Source organism: Rhopalosiphum maidis, chromosome 2 (assembly GCF_003676215.2).
Source record: "Rhopalosiphum maidis isolate BTI-1 chromosome 2, ASM367621v3, whole genome shotgun sequence".
Classification (NCBI taxonomy): Eukaryota; Metazoa; Arthropoda; class Insecta; order Hemiptera; family Aphididae; genus Rhopalosiphum; species Rhopalosiphum maidis.
The window spans coordinates 23,736,925-23,753,952 of NC_040878.1; the positions used below are offsets into that span (position 1 = coordinate 23,736,925).

Below are 17,028 nucleotides of genomic sequence, written 5' to 3' on the forward strand. Positions count from 1 at the left end.
ACGTAACAGCCACCTCTCGTCTGTTGACCGTGTCGCGCGAACAAGAAATCCCCGTCCATTGTGTTTTGGTCTCATACTGTGTGTTACGGTGTTCGTCTATTCCTTCGTTGTCATCTGGGCGCACAAGAACTTCTTTGGTGCTAAACACACACTCGGAAAACCGATTTACAGTTTTTAACGACCGTTTCGTTTTGCAAATATTCGCTGTGGAGGTTTTAAAGGTGCCGCGCGACCATGGAGAAGATATCAAGTAGTAAAAACGGTAATATTAGTAATAGTAAGAGGAACAACAGCCTGTTGTCAATAATGCGCGACTGGCAGACGGCATGCTACGGCATCGAAAACTCGATGTTGGACGCTGAGCCCTCGCAATACTCCATCTCTCTTTGCCCTGGGCCTCAGTGGTGGTCCTGATGTCCCCCATGCCGCAATCGTAGCCAAACGCAACAGAGAGGGCAGCAGCGGCATGGGCAAGCTTATTCAATCGGAGCTCTCTGTACTGGAATCACAACCAGTGCATGAATTCGAACTTTTGGAGGATGTCAAAAATCATTATGCGGTACGGATTACGTTTGGAATGCAGATCACGGCTGATGTGGACATACAATGGGATACAATATTGTCTGGACGTAAACTTTACATACAGGTGAGTTATAGGTACTTACTATTCATAACATTGTTGTCGCCCTAGATCGTTATTTGGTAGGCGACCTCAATGATTTTGAAACCAATAACAGATATTATATTGTCATGTTTGTTATGATGATCTGATTCCTGGATAGTTAATTAATTACATTATGGGGATTTAATTTTCAGTGTTGTTATACGTTTAGATGCACGTTTTTGTCCAAGGTCATGATAATAAATTATCTGTTTTGATATTATGTTTATAAAATGTGTAGTAGGTATGTTTATAAATTTATGTATGAGGAATGTCATTCAGAAAATATACCCACGTTTTCTATAATTATTATTTCTATACATATATTAAGTAGTACATAGCCACATAGGTATGTTAAATGATAATTGCATAATACATTTGCATAAATCATTTTAATGTTTTTCATAAAACTTGGTACCTACTTTTGTTATTCTTGAAATTTTAAATTGATTTATACACCTACCTAAGTATACATATACCATAAGAGCAAGAGAAACTTGGTTTTTGTGCCATGCAATATATTATTAAAATATTGAATTATGTGTAGAAATAAATACTTTCCTTTTTAAATACTAAACCTCCCCTAATCTGTGTGGCTGGCTTAGTTATGTAAATTAATAAAATTATTTAATTTAATTATCAAAGAATAAAATGTTAGGTATATACAAGCTAATAGCAAAATTTTAATTTAGTAAGTATCTATATCTACATCTATATTTATTTTTATCTACAGTAAAATATATCGGTGGTTATTAGTTAATTAAGAAATTTTTTTAAAATGATTATTTTAAATCAATTTATTTATCTATAACCTGTTAACAAATTCTAATTAATCAATTAAATTATCTAATTTATTTTACCATTCTAATATATTATCTTATTGATAACATTATGAGATTAGTATGTACCTCTTATTTTTTTCTTAGCTTTTATTATTATTTTTATTATTTATTATATTTTAACTTTTTGTCCTTGTTGCTGAATATATTTTATACTATCTGCCAGCATTAAATTGGACAAATATTATCATATTATTTTTATATTTATATATTTCAATTATTATTTATCTTTTAACCATATAAGTTTATTTTTATTTTAACTGTTTAATTTACCTATGGAAATTTACAAAATCAAAAAACAAATATATATTTAAAGTCTGTACCCAGGTACATAATTTATTATTACACCGCCTATAACAAATTGTGAATTGGCTGTAAATAAGACTGTTGGACTTAAGTAAAGGGCAAAGGATATTTAGATACCAGAATTCAAACAGATAAAATAATTATTAATAGTATTAAAATGTTAATTCTTTAACCTGATAATTATTTGCTTTATGCCATGCAGTTAATTTAAACTTTTGTTTTATGCTATCTTAGTAATATTTTTTAATATTATTTTTAAACAATACAGTTTTATAAATTTTATTGACTTATTTATAATATTAAATATTTAAAATTGTTTTTTTCAGCATTAATTGATGTAATTTCTTGCACAGTTATTTATATTATATTATGCATTAAACCATTATTGATTTGTTGTACTACGCACACCTTACTTAATGACTAGCATTTAAAACTAATTTCAGTGTTGCATATATATTTTCATGTATTTGAATATGTTTTTCTGATTTATAGAAATAATTTATTTATGTGATCAATTAAGTTGAAGGTCTTCTAGGCTAAAATGATTGTTCTATCAAAAATATTCTTAGTGATTTTTTTATGAGTGAGAATGATGTAAGCATATGAGAGCCCAAGTTATTGAGCAATTCCCCTCCCTCCTATATTGGGCCGTGTTTTTGCACAATTCTAATATTCTATAATTGTTGTTTATATAGCTGTAATATTATTGTGAGTTAACTAGACATCTTTGCCAAAAATACAAATTTCTCATGTATATATACATATATTACTGATATATCATTTGAACATTTTTTGAAAATCTGCCCTACTGGTGATATTCATGCAATTAAATTTAAAAATATAAATAATATATAGGGCTCAGTAAGTATAGGAGTTGCATATTTTTCTATATACCTACTATTGATTTATAGCAAATCAAGCTAAAAAATCAAAATTGTGATCAGTTTGAAAAGTTAAATTGTACATTTTGTATATATCATGTCAAATTTAGGGAAAATCGATTTATTTTCTTAATCCATGTAAATATATAATTCAATTTTATTTTATGTAGATATTTATTGTCAAGTGTTGCAGTCAAATATAAATTTCACTAATGGTGCTTCAGTACGATGTGCATTTAATCAACTGATAGGTATCCTTTTAAATATTACTTATTGTGGATACAGTTGTAAATCTATAAATAAATAATTGTTGTATACAATCGACATTTTATAATATTTTTTCTATTTTAATAGATGTTTTTTTTCTTCAGAATTTTGAATTGTTCGCGTATTTAACATTTTTCGCACACATATGTATGTCTATTTTGCCTGTCTTAGCTCCTATAACTTTTGAGCCCTAGCAATATTTTAGGTATACTCTTACAATATTTTCCAATTATATACATTTGTAATTGAGTAAAATTTCTTACAGAAACTACTTTGTTTTAAGAAATACAATTTTAGTTGTTGTTAGACTTATACTCTTATTTAAAGTTAACAGAGCTGCTTTACTTTATTCAATTTAAAAAATGACTAGTTTCACATTCATACTGAATGAGCCTGTTTATTGGTTTGACTCCTTTAACTCATTGGTCACATGTGAGATATTTTCTCACTTTGATTCATTTTGCTTAAGATTATTATAAGTTATCAGAAATATAATATAGTAACTTTCAAATGTATGGATTTTAAAAGTTCATGATTAATCTGTTTTAGTGATTTAAAACATAAAAAATTGTGAAACATTCTCAACACACTGTTTGTTTTCTCTCTCTGGTAAAATAATAAAAACTATAAAAAAAAAATATTATTGAGAGTATAGATACAAAATTAAAAAAACAGTTGTTTAATATCCATTTAAATTTACAAAAAAAAATCATTTTTAAAGTTAAATAATAAAATATAAACCCAATATGTCAAACACTCAAAAATATTATCCTTTATAATTTTTATAATAAGTAATTTACTTTAAAATTGCTTAAAAATATACATATTATATGATTTATTGTAATTATGTTAAGTATGGGTCTGAAAGAGAGAAAAAAATATTGAGCTTACATCCATTTAGTTAATATGGAAGTCAGCAAATATGGGTGAGTGAGTAAAAGTAGTTATATTGGTTCCAGTAGTTAAGATAGATCTAAAGTCTGGAAGTAGAATTAAAGAAATGGATCTCAGCATTACATTTATGGACTTAACCTTGATTTATAAGTAGTAGATAAAATTTATAAGTACCTATAGCCTATTTTTTACTTTTATATTAAAACACGTTTAGATATAGATTATTATAACAAGTTTTGAATAATTGTTTATCTATTAACTTTAATCTAAGTTATGTACCTATAAAATTCTGATTGATATTAATCCTCTTTCATATTTTTTACTTGTGATTAATGGTGTTTATAATATTTTTATCAGAAGTGATAATTTACATTTTAAATAAATAACTTCTAATAAAATATATTATGATAGTACCTATCTACTCTTATCTATATTTTTAAATAAGTCATAATTACTTATTATCAAAGTATATATTATTTCCTGTTTATTTTTAATTTATAGATAAAAAGTTGTATAAAATATAAATCTTACTTTAAACTTTAAATCAAGTTTTATAGTTAAAATTACTGAATTTATTTATGTTTTAGGTGGCAGATGCACAAAGACCAGTTGGATCAAAAGAAGGTTTTTTGGCCATGCTGGAATACGCAGAAGAATATTTAAATGTATCTCATATCATTGTCTGCTTTGCTAAGAATCATCCTGAACGTAATGTACTGGTCAGAGGTTTCATGTTTTTGGGATTTTCGTTACAACCTCCAGGGCTCAACAAGATTGTACCACATGCTGCTATTGATAACTGTAACCATTACATGGTATACGATGTCGAATCATAATTTCATTAAGTTTCTATCATTCTTGAAAGTATAAAAATATAAAAATAATTTCAAAATTATAAATATTTAAACTAGGATATATAGTTGAATTCGATTGTCAATGCTGCCACTAGCCCTCTTTGTTGCTCCTTAACATTATTTTTATTAAATGTGTAAATTGATGCTTATTTAATCATACAATAATTAAGTAGTTTAATTACTATATATTTTAAAATCATTTTTTGCTTTTGTTTGTTACTTACATAGTTACATAATTTTTTTTTAACAATCATGTAAATGAAATTACAACTTTTTTTCTAATATGTCTCAATTTTTATTTTTAGATTAAGAATAATTTATAGTTATATAAAAAAAAAATAATAATTATATATTTAAATGGGTATCAATCTGTTTTAATTTATTTGCTTCATATAAAAAATTATTAGTTATCTTTTAATAGATTAAAAGCTCCTGAACAAATTGTGCTTAATACAATTGAGTCGTGATAACTTGAAGTTCAAGGAAGATAAAATTTAGCTTCAAGATATCTAATTCAAATTTATATTTCTAAGAGAATAAAATTAAAATTTGAATTGTCAAGTTTTTCAAGTTATCGAGGTTTGATTTATTGCGACTCGACTGTATAATATAAAAGAGTTTATGAAAAAATTGTTATACACATTAGTGTTAAACAATTGTTTAAAACAGTGGTTTTTAAGGCACACTGGTGTACCGTGAGCGCTCTTGAAGTGTGCCACAAAAAATCTGTTAATAATTTTATTAGTATTTACTATGTATTCATATGTATAAATAGGTAAATAGGTTTATATATAAAATATGCTTCATATATTATATGGATTGGTATGTCGCAAATTTTTTTAGGAGATGAAATGTGCCTGGTTAAAAAGGGTTGAATACTACTGATTTTAAAGTATAAAAACTTTGTTTAAGAGCAGTACATATAATCCTAAAAAAAATGTCCTACAGTTAGAAGAAAAATACTGTCTTGTTAATTATACATAATATGTAATGTATGTTTAATAAATTCTATCAATAAGTTGTATTTCTTAAACAATCAATAATAATAAGTATGACATTAATAAAAATAAAAGTTATATTAGTACAGAAATAAATTTCCAATAAGATCTGGAAAATGTGCTCATGTAATATTAAACATTCATTGTTAAGAAAAATATTAACTTTGAATTTGAATTGTTTCTGATTTTCTATTTTATTATAATGTACCTAAAAGGTATGTATCTACAATAGAAATAATTAAAAATACAATGTGTCATATCTAAGGTTAAACAGCAATGAAATAATTTTTGATAAGAATTAAAACTGATCCGTTTGAATTATCGATTCATTAAAAAAAAAAGGAAATTACAAGTTTTGATGCAAATGGATAGACGATAGTATTATGTACATTGTATATATATATATATATAAAAGTAATTAGTATATACTATATATCAGAGGTTCCCAAACTGTGAGGCGTGAGCCGTGTGGTAAATATTTACTGTTAACTTATATTGTCATAAAAATTAAAATGTTTGTATATTTATAAACTATAAATTTATAATTTAATTTTTTATGGGAGGCGCAATTATTTTTTTTAATTTTTAGGGTGGCGTGAACTAAAAAACTTTAGGAACAGCTGCTATACACAATTTATGCTTGTAATTAAAAATATATATCATAAATAATTTGCTCTTAATAGTTCTTTAAGATATGGTAACAGATATTGTTTTAAATGTGTTTGTAATATTTCAAATTTCAAATACTTTGGGTAGTATACAACTACTTATAAATTTTAATTTTCACATAAAGAAAATATTGAACTATTTTACTTATGATTAAATTATAGATTGTTACATACAATATATTGAATAACAAGAATATTTATTAATCTACATTATAGACTTAACTATAAGATGATGCAGAAATCAATAGTTATATTTAGTTAAAACAATTTTTAATAGTTTGAATAGATAATAGTTTTTTCTTGAATATTTAATTTGGATTATTCAAATGAACATTTTTTCACACAATAAATGACTGAACCAAGTCAATTACTTACTTGTTAAGTACTTCAATTTATAAACAATATGTTATATGTATTAAAAAAACTAAATAAGACATTTAATAAATTAATTGTTTTTAAATTATGTTGTTATTAGTTAGTATCTATATAGTTACCATGTATACTAGTATGATAAAATATACATGCTATATTTAAACTACTAATTACCCTATACATTTTTTAAATTTGCAATAATACTTGGCCATTTAGGTGTTCTAATATTTTTCTTTTCTATAACAATATATAAGGCTATATTTTAAATTTGATATTGAAGTTTCTAAGTATCATAAGTGTACTTACCTATTTGTAATGACTCCTTCACAGCACAAAGAGTTCTGGAAACTAACCACCATGAGTTTCTTTAACATGTCCTAATTTAGGAATCCCAGGAAGTATTCTCAGGACTCCCTCGCAGCAAAAGTGTCTTAGGAACCAAAGTGTTGTTAATTAAAAAACATTTTACATGTTTCAAAGTTGCTACATGTCATATTATTAATGGTATACATTCATAAGCACAAATTGAGAGGGGCTTGGGGGGCTAAGCCCCCTCAAAATGGTTTATATTTATCTCAGGAAGCATACATACAGTACATACATGCAAATTATAAATTATAATTTGTATTTAATTAATAGGTAAGCTTAAATAACAATTTGTCTCATGCGTTCCCCTTTAAAAAAAGTAGGGATACGTATCCAAAAGATAAGTTGAGGTAATCAGTCACCCCGTGCCTCCCAAGTCAACCACTAGTTATAATGGCCTCCCAAAATTTAAAACTCAAATTGCACCCATCATATAACTTGTATATAGACAGTTTTTATTGTGGAATGGTGATTGACGATTGTATTTCTATAACTAAACGTCTAAACCACAATACTCAATTTACATTACAATATTAAAATTTATAAATTAAATTTCAAACCATAACCTAATTTATGTTTTATTCATGCAAATTTCTCAATAATATCACTCACTGCTTCAATATCGCCCATTCTTAAGCTCTATCACGTTTTCAATACATAAGCATTAATTTTATAACAAAAATTAAAATTTAAGTGTACCTAGTGTTAAAAAAAAAAATGAAAAAACTTATACAAACATAAGCATGTCACGTATTAAAAAAAAATCCTCCCTAAATCAATTAGTTTTTGTAGTTACTTTTACAACTATTGCTAAGCTATTATTAAAACCACAATTTGAATTGCTAGAAAAAATTAAAACAAATTTTCTCAATACACCACACATATTTAAAATAAATACATAATTTAAAAATGTATTAGACGAACTATACATGTTATCTATGTCCTATAACATAAGACGGTGGAATGACTGGAATGTTTTCACGTGTACGTTACTGTCTATTTTAATAGTTTTAATGTAATTAAATAGTAAGTACTATGCGGGTTAATTTACTGGGGTGTGTACTGTGTTTATTTTTTTAGTTGTGATGTGTTAATAGCTATTAATAGGCGTGAACGCAGGAGGACCCCTGTTTGGGCGTTAACCTCCTCTACAGAAATGTCAGGAATGACAGGAACAACAAATAAATTACCTGACCCACAAATGTGGAGGTAACTAATAAATAAATTATTAGTTATTTAAAACTGCCGTAATTTGTAAATATTGAGGAATACAATAAAATGGTCATTACTCATTATACTGCATTATGTAGGTAGAGAATATGTTATAAATAAAATAACTAATCGACACCGGTTGCTGCCAATTTGATCATGTAGGTACATATTATATAAAGTAATAGGCAACGAGTATAATTTATTATCGTCGGCGTCGCTACCGATATATTAATAAGTAAATAATAAGTACCTCAAATAAGTACAGACGGTACAGTATATGAATAGTAATTACTATATGATATTAATGAACATTTTTTCAAACCCTCCCTCTCGAAATTTTTTCCTGCGTTCGCTCCTGGCTATTAATATTAGATTATACCACAAGATCTGCTGTCTTCAATTCTGCTTAGAAATTATCATTTAATATATTATACATAACTTTAATTTAAAAAAAAACCATTTATAAATCATACCTAATTATTAATTAACCTCTTGCTTAAACCTACATAATTTTTTGATATTATTATACTATTACAAAATTGTTATTAGTAAATAGTAGGTATTTGATTAAATAACGTTATTGTCGACGAACCGATTTAAAAAAATATATTACCTGACCATTAATAATAATACATTTTTATTTCTTTATCTCGCATCATTATATTAAAAGAAAACGATAATTATATTTTTATGTTGGTCTCGATCGCATTATCTGTATAGTAATTACCATAATAACATGTTATTAAATTATCAAAACAGAGTATTTATTAGCAACTAACAATTTAAGACCACTTAAAAAATAGATATGACTAAAATATACGGGAAATTCGATCTCTAATCTCGATAAAGTTGAAAATATTTACTCGAGTAGCTTACTCAATATTGCGTTATAAAAGTTTTATCTAATCAGTTGTACTTTAATTTTTTTTTCATTATAAATTGTAGATACGCATGTATTTATTTTGGCCACTATTAGTCTTTATGTTTACTAAGTAAATTATAAATTATGTGTATAAGTGTAATTATGCATTTTATTATGATACCTAGATAAATAATAAATAATAACTACCTACTAAAAAATACATTTTCTGTGATAATACTGTGGATTATGCAACGATTATGTTTACCCGATCCGTATCTTTAGCCGTTGGTTATCTATAGTCAATACTTAATACTTATAAAAATAAAAATTATTGAATACATTATTATTTATTACAGTTAAAATCGAAACGTATGTCAATAATCTAAACAGGTAGCTGTCAATTCAACTTTCGTTAATTATTTAAGACGAAGTTGTATAATTATCCCACACACTACACAGAAATATTATATTTTGAAAATATTTTCAACATGTTGCAAGAAAAAATTTTTGGTAGCGAAAACAATTTTTTCAAAATTTGCATATATAATGTTCTCTACTCATTTTTAGTAAAACTTTCCAACAATAATATCATAGTGTATAATATTTTAAACATATTTTATGACATTGTTTGTGACAATGTTTGATTTTTAATATGGTTATTATATTATCAGTATTTGTTTGCCATAATATTATAGCAAGGAAGGATGTTTCAAACACATTTTAATGTATTCTTTGTGACAATAATTGATCGTAAATATGGTCGTTATATTGTTAGTACCTATGGCCTATACGTTTGCTACAATATTATACCATACATATATATATATATATATATATCAAACGCATTTTAAGAACCCCTAACTCATAATATTACGTACCTGTATTGTACCTATTATCGTACACATTTTCAAAACGTATTTGGATAAATTAATAAAAAATTATTACTCCTTGTGTTTTGAATAATATAAAAGTAAATTTTATAAATACTGTCTTAAACTTTAAAATATTGAATGTATATAAAAAAATTTGGTCGTTCTAGAATTTAAAGCGGGCCGCCGGTTGTCGACCACTGTCTATACTATATAGACTCTATAGTAGCCAGTAGGTATAAGTATAAACGAGTAACGACCATAAACTTTATAATGTAATATATATATATTTAGCATAGAACACAATATTTTAATATACATATGTATTTTATATGTACAATATATGTTTTATGTAAATTACTTAAATTACTAACATAAGTAAGGCCTGCAGAGAAGCAAATAATAACTGTGGTGACGCAACCACTCAACATAAAATTATGTTATTTAACGCGTGAGTATGAGGAGTGTTCTGATAGATACCTACGGCGTAGAATTCGGTAGTGTTCTAGGTGTGACAGTCGTACGCCGAGAATGACTACCGCGTACGAACAACGTCACAAATGTATTATATAATATATTCTATGAATAATTATATTAATTCACCGATTTTGAAAGATTTAGTATCTTGTGCAGTCATATAAGCACTAAACAGTCTTGCAGTCATGTACCTATCAATAAACCTATATAATATGATACAGTCGCGTCGCGATAAGTCGAAGAACTTGACAACTCGATTTATTTTTTTATTCCTCTAGAAATATAAATTATATTTTATACATATACCCCGTGGTGTGACGGTTCGCGGATGTCGCACGCTCTGTTATAAGCGCGTAAGACCCTCGATGGCAGCCAGCCGAACGGCACTCGCCTTTTACAATCGCGCGACCCGGCGGCGACGGTGACTCGGTGGTCGACGGTACCCGAGTGGACAACGGTGCTAGCTGCCTAGCTGCCTTAACGGCACCAATAGCGGTTATAGCAAACGTTATACTAATTTACGACTTTACGTACGAGCGATCGACAGTTAATCGTTACGTAACAAACCGACCGACTGCTTGATGTACACGAGACGTCATAGATAAGCGTATATAATATGGTTATAGCGAGATGACTGTACTGCGTTGCACGTACAAAGGTAACGACAAACGGTATAAAAAAAGTTGGCGTGCGGCAATGGAACACCCATCGAAGGAGCCGGAAAAAACACAAAAACGATGAGAACGTTTTAAAAAAAAACGTACCAATCAAGCGCTTAACGTCGAGTAATCTGCCACGAAGCGGTGGCACACTCGGACGCACGTCAAAATAAAAACGTCCCGGCGAACGACGTTTACGCGTCACAACGCGCGGGACGGAGGCTGACGGACGGCCGAACGCAAGCGGAAACGCATAAAAATAATACGGCGACCGATACAGCAGCCGATCCAAATCGCAAATGGTATTTTGCGATCGTACAAAAACAATATAATGTCGATGTCTGCGAACACGTTCAAAAATAAAAATAAAAAACAAATATCGTGTAAATATGATGGGATTACTGGAGCACACAACCGATGGTCAGCATGTGTTTGAAATGTTTTAATGCGCTGATAATGTCTATAGTTTCGGTGACACCACGACGGTACTGAACCATATCCATATAAATTATGTATACGCTGACTGTGGTGACATCACTGACATCGTGTCATGGACTGTTACGGAGCACATTGATTTCATTCAGCACCGCGGCGTCGGCATGCGCTCGGAATGCTGAATATGTCAATCGGGCGCTTGACCACCACAACGTTGGCCTGTGAACAATCTGCACTGCCGCCGTAACGTCGCAACACGTATTTGGTACTGTAGTCAGAGTGGTGTCGTGAACCGTGCGTTTACAGCTAGAGCCGCCAGAGTCTTCGGGTGGCCGAATAAGATGCGCAATTGACTTATACCGACACAATAGTAGTAGTAGTAGTAGTAGTTTACTTATTACGTAGTCTTGTCCGACGACTTCGGCTAATGTCAAAGGTTTCGGCGCCATTTACGATGTTTTCGCAAACTTAATGCTGCGGAACCACAAGTTTAACACCACTTCGTTCGGCGGAAGATTGTGGTAGTGTTTCTGGGAGGCACATTGATGGTTTGAAGGTTTCTCTGGATCTCAGATATCCGAAATTGTTCCTATAATAGTTATAAGTTATAAATCATAATACTTATACCTAATAGGGTACAAGACCGCCTCTCTTTCTATACATATACGACGCACATTTTTACGTTCAATTATGTATACTCGTATTTCGCGATTTACCATTGATATTTACCTAAGATCGCTTCCATTAATGATATTATAATAAATATAAATATGACCTCGTTAATGAATTCCACTTCATCGATGTTTGCTGATTGGTAGACTACATATACACTAGATTATCGATATTTTTTTTATTATTACGGCCCCTGTCATTTTTTACCTTAAAATCACATTATATTGCGATAGGTAATAAATGTTTATTATGATAACCAAAGTCTTAGTGTAGTACATTTATATAGTATATTTAAATACAGTTGAAAACAATTCTTTCTTTTAATATTTAAGTCCACTGTCGGCACCTGACGGCTCCTCATCGCATGCATCGTGAATATCACGGCTTCCGCCCGCGCTGGTAGCATAAAAACGAATTAAAGGCTAACTGTGGTCCTGTGAATCGCAATTACCGAAAACAAAACCGTCGAATTTCGATGGCCTACAACAATAACGAAGAAGAGTCACAAAAATATTAATATACCGGCCACGTGATTGACAATAATACTATAAATTTATATTATTATGTGTTACGTCGCGGTCGAAACGAAGCACATTCATACTATGTATTAATAATATGCACAACGAACAATCTGATGCGGCACAATTATTACAAGGTGACCGACCAGCATTTGCTCTGGTGAGGACGCTGGATTTCGGTGTGATGCACCGTCCGCCAAAAGTACATAAAATGGAACTGATGCGTTACCGATAGAACAGGAGGCTGACGTACGAACGACAGGTTCGCATATAGGTGATGGTAATGCGAATTACACACCAAGACAAATGGTGAATTGGTGAATTGGTGAATCGTCGGGTGGTTATACATTTTAAGCACCATACCAAAACGGTAAATGGCTACCAATACACTCGTAACCCGATTAATACTAACTGATTTATAATAATCTATATCGTGTATTAATACACATCACATTATACAACAATTATAACATATATTATATCTGTTACATTTTACACAATTATGTATAATATATTGTTATACCTACCCGGCTGCTGTGTGCAATAATACAACTATACAAGTTGCAATAAGTTGTAATTTTCTAAAATAGGGTATATACGTTATATCCAATAATTATTTTTTCAATGCTCATAAAAAAATATAAAACTATTAAATAGTTTAAATCTTCAAACAAAACATTATATTTTATTTTAACATAATTCTTTGAAAGATTTTCAACTAAAAATATCCATTCAGGTGGCTATATATATTATTATTATGATTTCGGCTAATGATATACTTACACAGAGTGTCGTCAGTGTCTAGTTAAATCAATTGCTGCAGATAGTAGGTATTTTGAAACACTTCGATTAGACGTAATAATAAATACATTATCATCAATGTGTAGTTACTAGTTGCTCTACGCGACTACGCATAAATGTAGTTTAATTGTCTGTACAATGCGCCGGACAACCCGAGTAATGCGATACACATAATGTATTAATGTATTATTAATTATTATTACATCATCCTCGTATTATTCGTTATAATTTAATATTATTATTATTTTATTATTTATTTAGTTTTCGTTCCCTATATTACGTATCGCCGCTCACCACTTAAATCATTCAACACATCGACTATCGCCGGCCGGAACACACGCGTCATACAAATTGTACTGTGCCCAGTATGCTCCTAAGAAATATCCAGCCCAGCCCTGCTGTGTGCGTGTAGCGTGTCTATGATTGTACAGGTATATATTTCACATCGTTTATTTATATTTTACGCAAAACATATGATGATGGGGTGGATTGAACATATAGAACATTGTTCGTGTTGACTGCGCGCACGAGCGAATCTCGTGATGTGCTTCAATAATTCGCATACGGAACAGATCTGTTAATCGCTGACAGAGAAACCATATACAATATCATTAAATCGCGGTGGCTATCGCGACGTGACAGACTATAATATAGCCTTACGGCGACTATATTGGTACGCGCGCGGGCAACGACTCGAACCCGATATAGTGATTACTGCGATATCGACGACGTATTGATGGCGAAAACGGTACGGGGTGAGTTGCTTGGAAAAAGAATGTCAGCAGTGTCGACTCAGCTGCGGTTCCCGGGTCCGGTGCAGGTGTGTTGAGATCAACGGCGACCGGATACAGACATTACCGCGACGGGGTGATGGTTACACGTGGTATCAGGACCTGTGCGGCGGCTGTCCGCAGATTACCTGCACCTCTTTTACGCCTTAGAATCCCGGTGACAGAATCCTGTCCGTAGTTATTTATTCGTGCATTCGTCGTCGTTGTCGTAATCACTGTCTTCGTCGTGAACTATACATACGTCCCGTTCACCGTACCCTGCGTCTAGGTCAAAGAGCACGTATTAAACATTTAAACGTGCTTGTGTACAATTTTCAGCCAACGACGAGAATATACTATACCAAGACATCAAGGTGATTATATAGTGGCTGTGCTGTATGATTTGAACAAATTTTCATCGGTGTTCAACAATATGATTATTATTATTATTTTTTTTATTGTTATTCATTATTCTTTTAATTGTTTAAAAAGATAACAACCGAAGAGTAAACACAAAAATAAAAAGTAATAGCAGTAGTATCATGCTACATATCATGAAATTTTTCCTCTGCAAGGTTAAGTTAAAATATATTAAATACAAATATAAGTAATTATAAAATTGGATACAAAATTAAAAGTTTCCCGTTATTTTTTTGAAAAAAATATCGTAAAACGTAATCATACATAAAATGCTTTGCTTTAATTATATAGGTAAATTATAATAAAATATAACTATTATAAATAACAATGAATGAATAAAGAAATCTACGATTTTTAAGCCAATAATTGAAAATAAGAATTTTAATAATATACACATACAACCATAAATGGAGTATATTCACATATATAAATTAAAATAACACTATCTAGTATATAGGTTACAATTTTACGCGTTAAGAGTTGGGTAATATACGTAAATCTATGACATGATTATTAATAATATCGTATAGTCAATAACTTTCGTCCGAACTGAGCGGAATATTATAATATATTCATCATTTTTACTGCACCTACATTCGTCTGAAAATTTTTTTTATTATTCTTAAAATATTATTTCGATCATATATCTACTCGTTTTTGATCTAAACACATATTATTGGTAGACCATTATAAATGCCTGATCAGACTTTAGTATATATGAACAAATTTACACCAACCCACTGCAAGATAGATCTATTTATACATTTTTGTTCAGACGATCAGACGTAATAGCCAAAAGAAACTTTCAAACATTTATGAGATAATCATAAATCATAATATTATATCGCGGCAATAGTTGAACATGACGTAAAGGTACGATGATTGAAATAATTGAATATATACTATATAATCATGCAGTCTGCAAGAGAACTTTTGCTCGTTGCAAATATGTATTTATACATTACACAAAACGATGACAAAGAATACATAGATATGATTTTTAGTAGTGAAATACCAGTAGTGTATCCAGAATTTTTTTAGGAGGGGGGCACATAATGTCTAAAATTTAACCAAATATAATACCAAAAAAAAAAAAAAAAAAATTAGCAAAATATTAGCAAATATGGCCAATGAGGGAGGGGGCAATGGCCCCTGTGCCCCCCTGGATACGCCACTGGTGATATAGTTTACCTATACGCGACATTGATGGTGTAAAAAATTAAGTGTCACGAAATGAATCAGACATTATTATTTTATAATATATTGTGTAGCGTAGGTACCTATACTATAGTATAGATTATATATAATTGATAGATTACCAGATTTATTTCTATAACTTGAATAATTGTATAGTATTTTAAGGTTGATTATATCTACATTTTTAAATGGTGGGTGGGCAAAAAAAAACAAATGTTCAAAACGTCTACGGTAGAAGTCAGGCCCGGCTCAAGGCGTAGGTGACATAGACCCACGCCAAGGGCAGCATTTAACATTTTTGTATTATAGATTTGATGTAATATGTATTTACATGTAAGGGGCGGAAAAACTTAAGTTTGTCTTTGTGTGTTTAAACACTTAAGCTGGGCTTTCATAAAGTATAAGTTAACGTTGAAGGTGAAAAAACTTCAAATCATGGTAAATTTTCAAAATTGTAAAACCATGTTGATAAAGTAAATGTACGCGTTGTTATTATATTTTACCAAGCCAACGAGCAGGAATGGCCACCGTCAACGAACAACGGATTTTACAAACGGATATTATTTATATATTATAAAGATTTCAAAAGATTTAAAGTCCCTTGCAGTTATATTTTATCTACAAAACTATTTAGATTTTAACCTTTACTTAAAAAAAAAAATTATTTTACAAAATTATTTAATAATCTTGAATACATTTATTTTATACAACTTGCACAATTTATTGCATTTTATTTATACAATATACATGAATACATATCAGACTGTTAACAAATTAACACGTTATCTTATTCTGTATTAACAATATGAATTTAATTATTTAATGTATTTTATTTTTATGAATTTGAATTATCATGAAAACAAAAATATTTTCATATTCTCATAATCTTTAAAACTGTTGAAATAATAATAAAAATGTAAACGCTGAAAAGTTAAATAAAAATTGAGTAATAATAATAATGAGTACATTATTAATTATTATAGAATGGCAATACAACGTTTTGTTTTTATATAGAATGTAGGTAATCCTA

General features: G+C 29.5%; 1 protein-coding gene across 1 annotated transcript; it reads left to right on the top strand.

Annotated features, from left to right (window-relative positions):
• Positions 1–46: 46 nt before the first annotated feature.
• LOC113551137 (ornithine decarboxylase antizyme 1) lies at positions 47–5,061 on the top strand. The gene is given in 3 exon segments (XM_026953183.1): positions 47–646; positions 4,436–4,619; positions 4,622–5,061. Coding segments are annotated over 3 exon segments (387 nt in total). The 5' UTR covers positions 47–466; the 3' UTR covers positions 4,645–5,061.
• Positions 5,062–17,028: the final 11,967 nt, after the last annotated feature.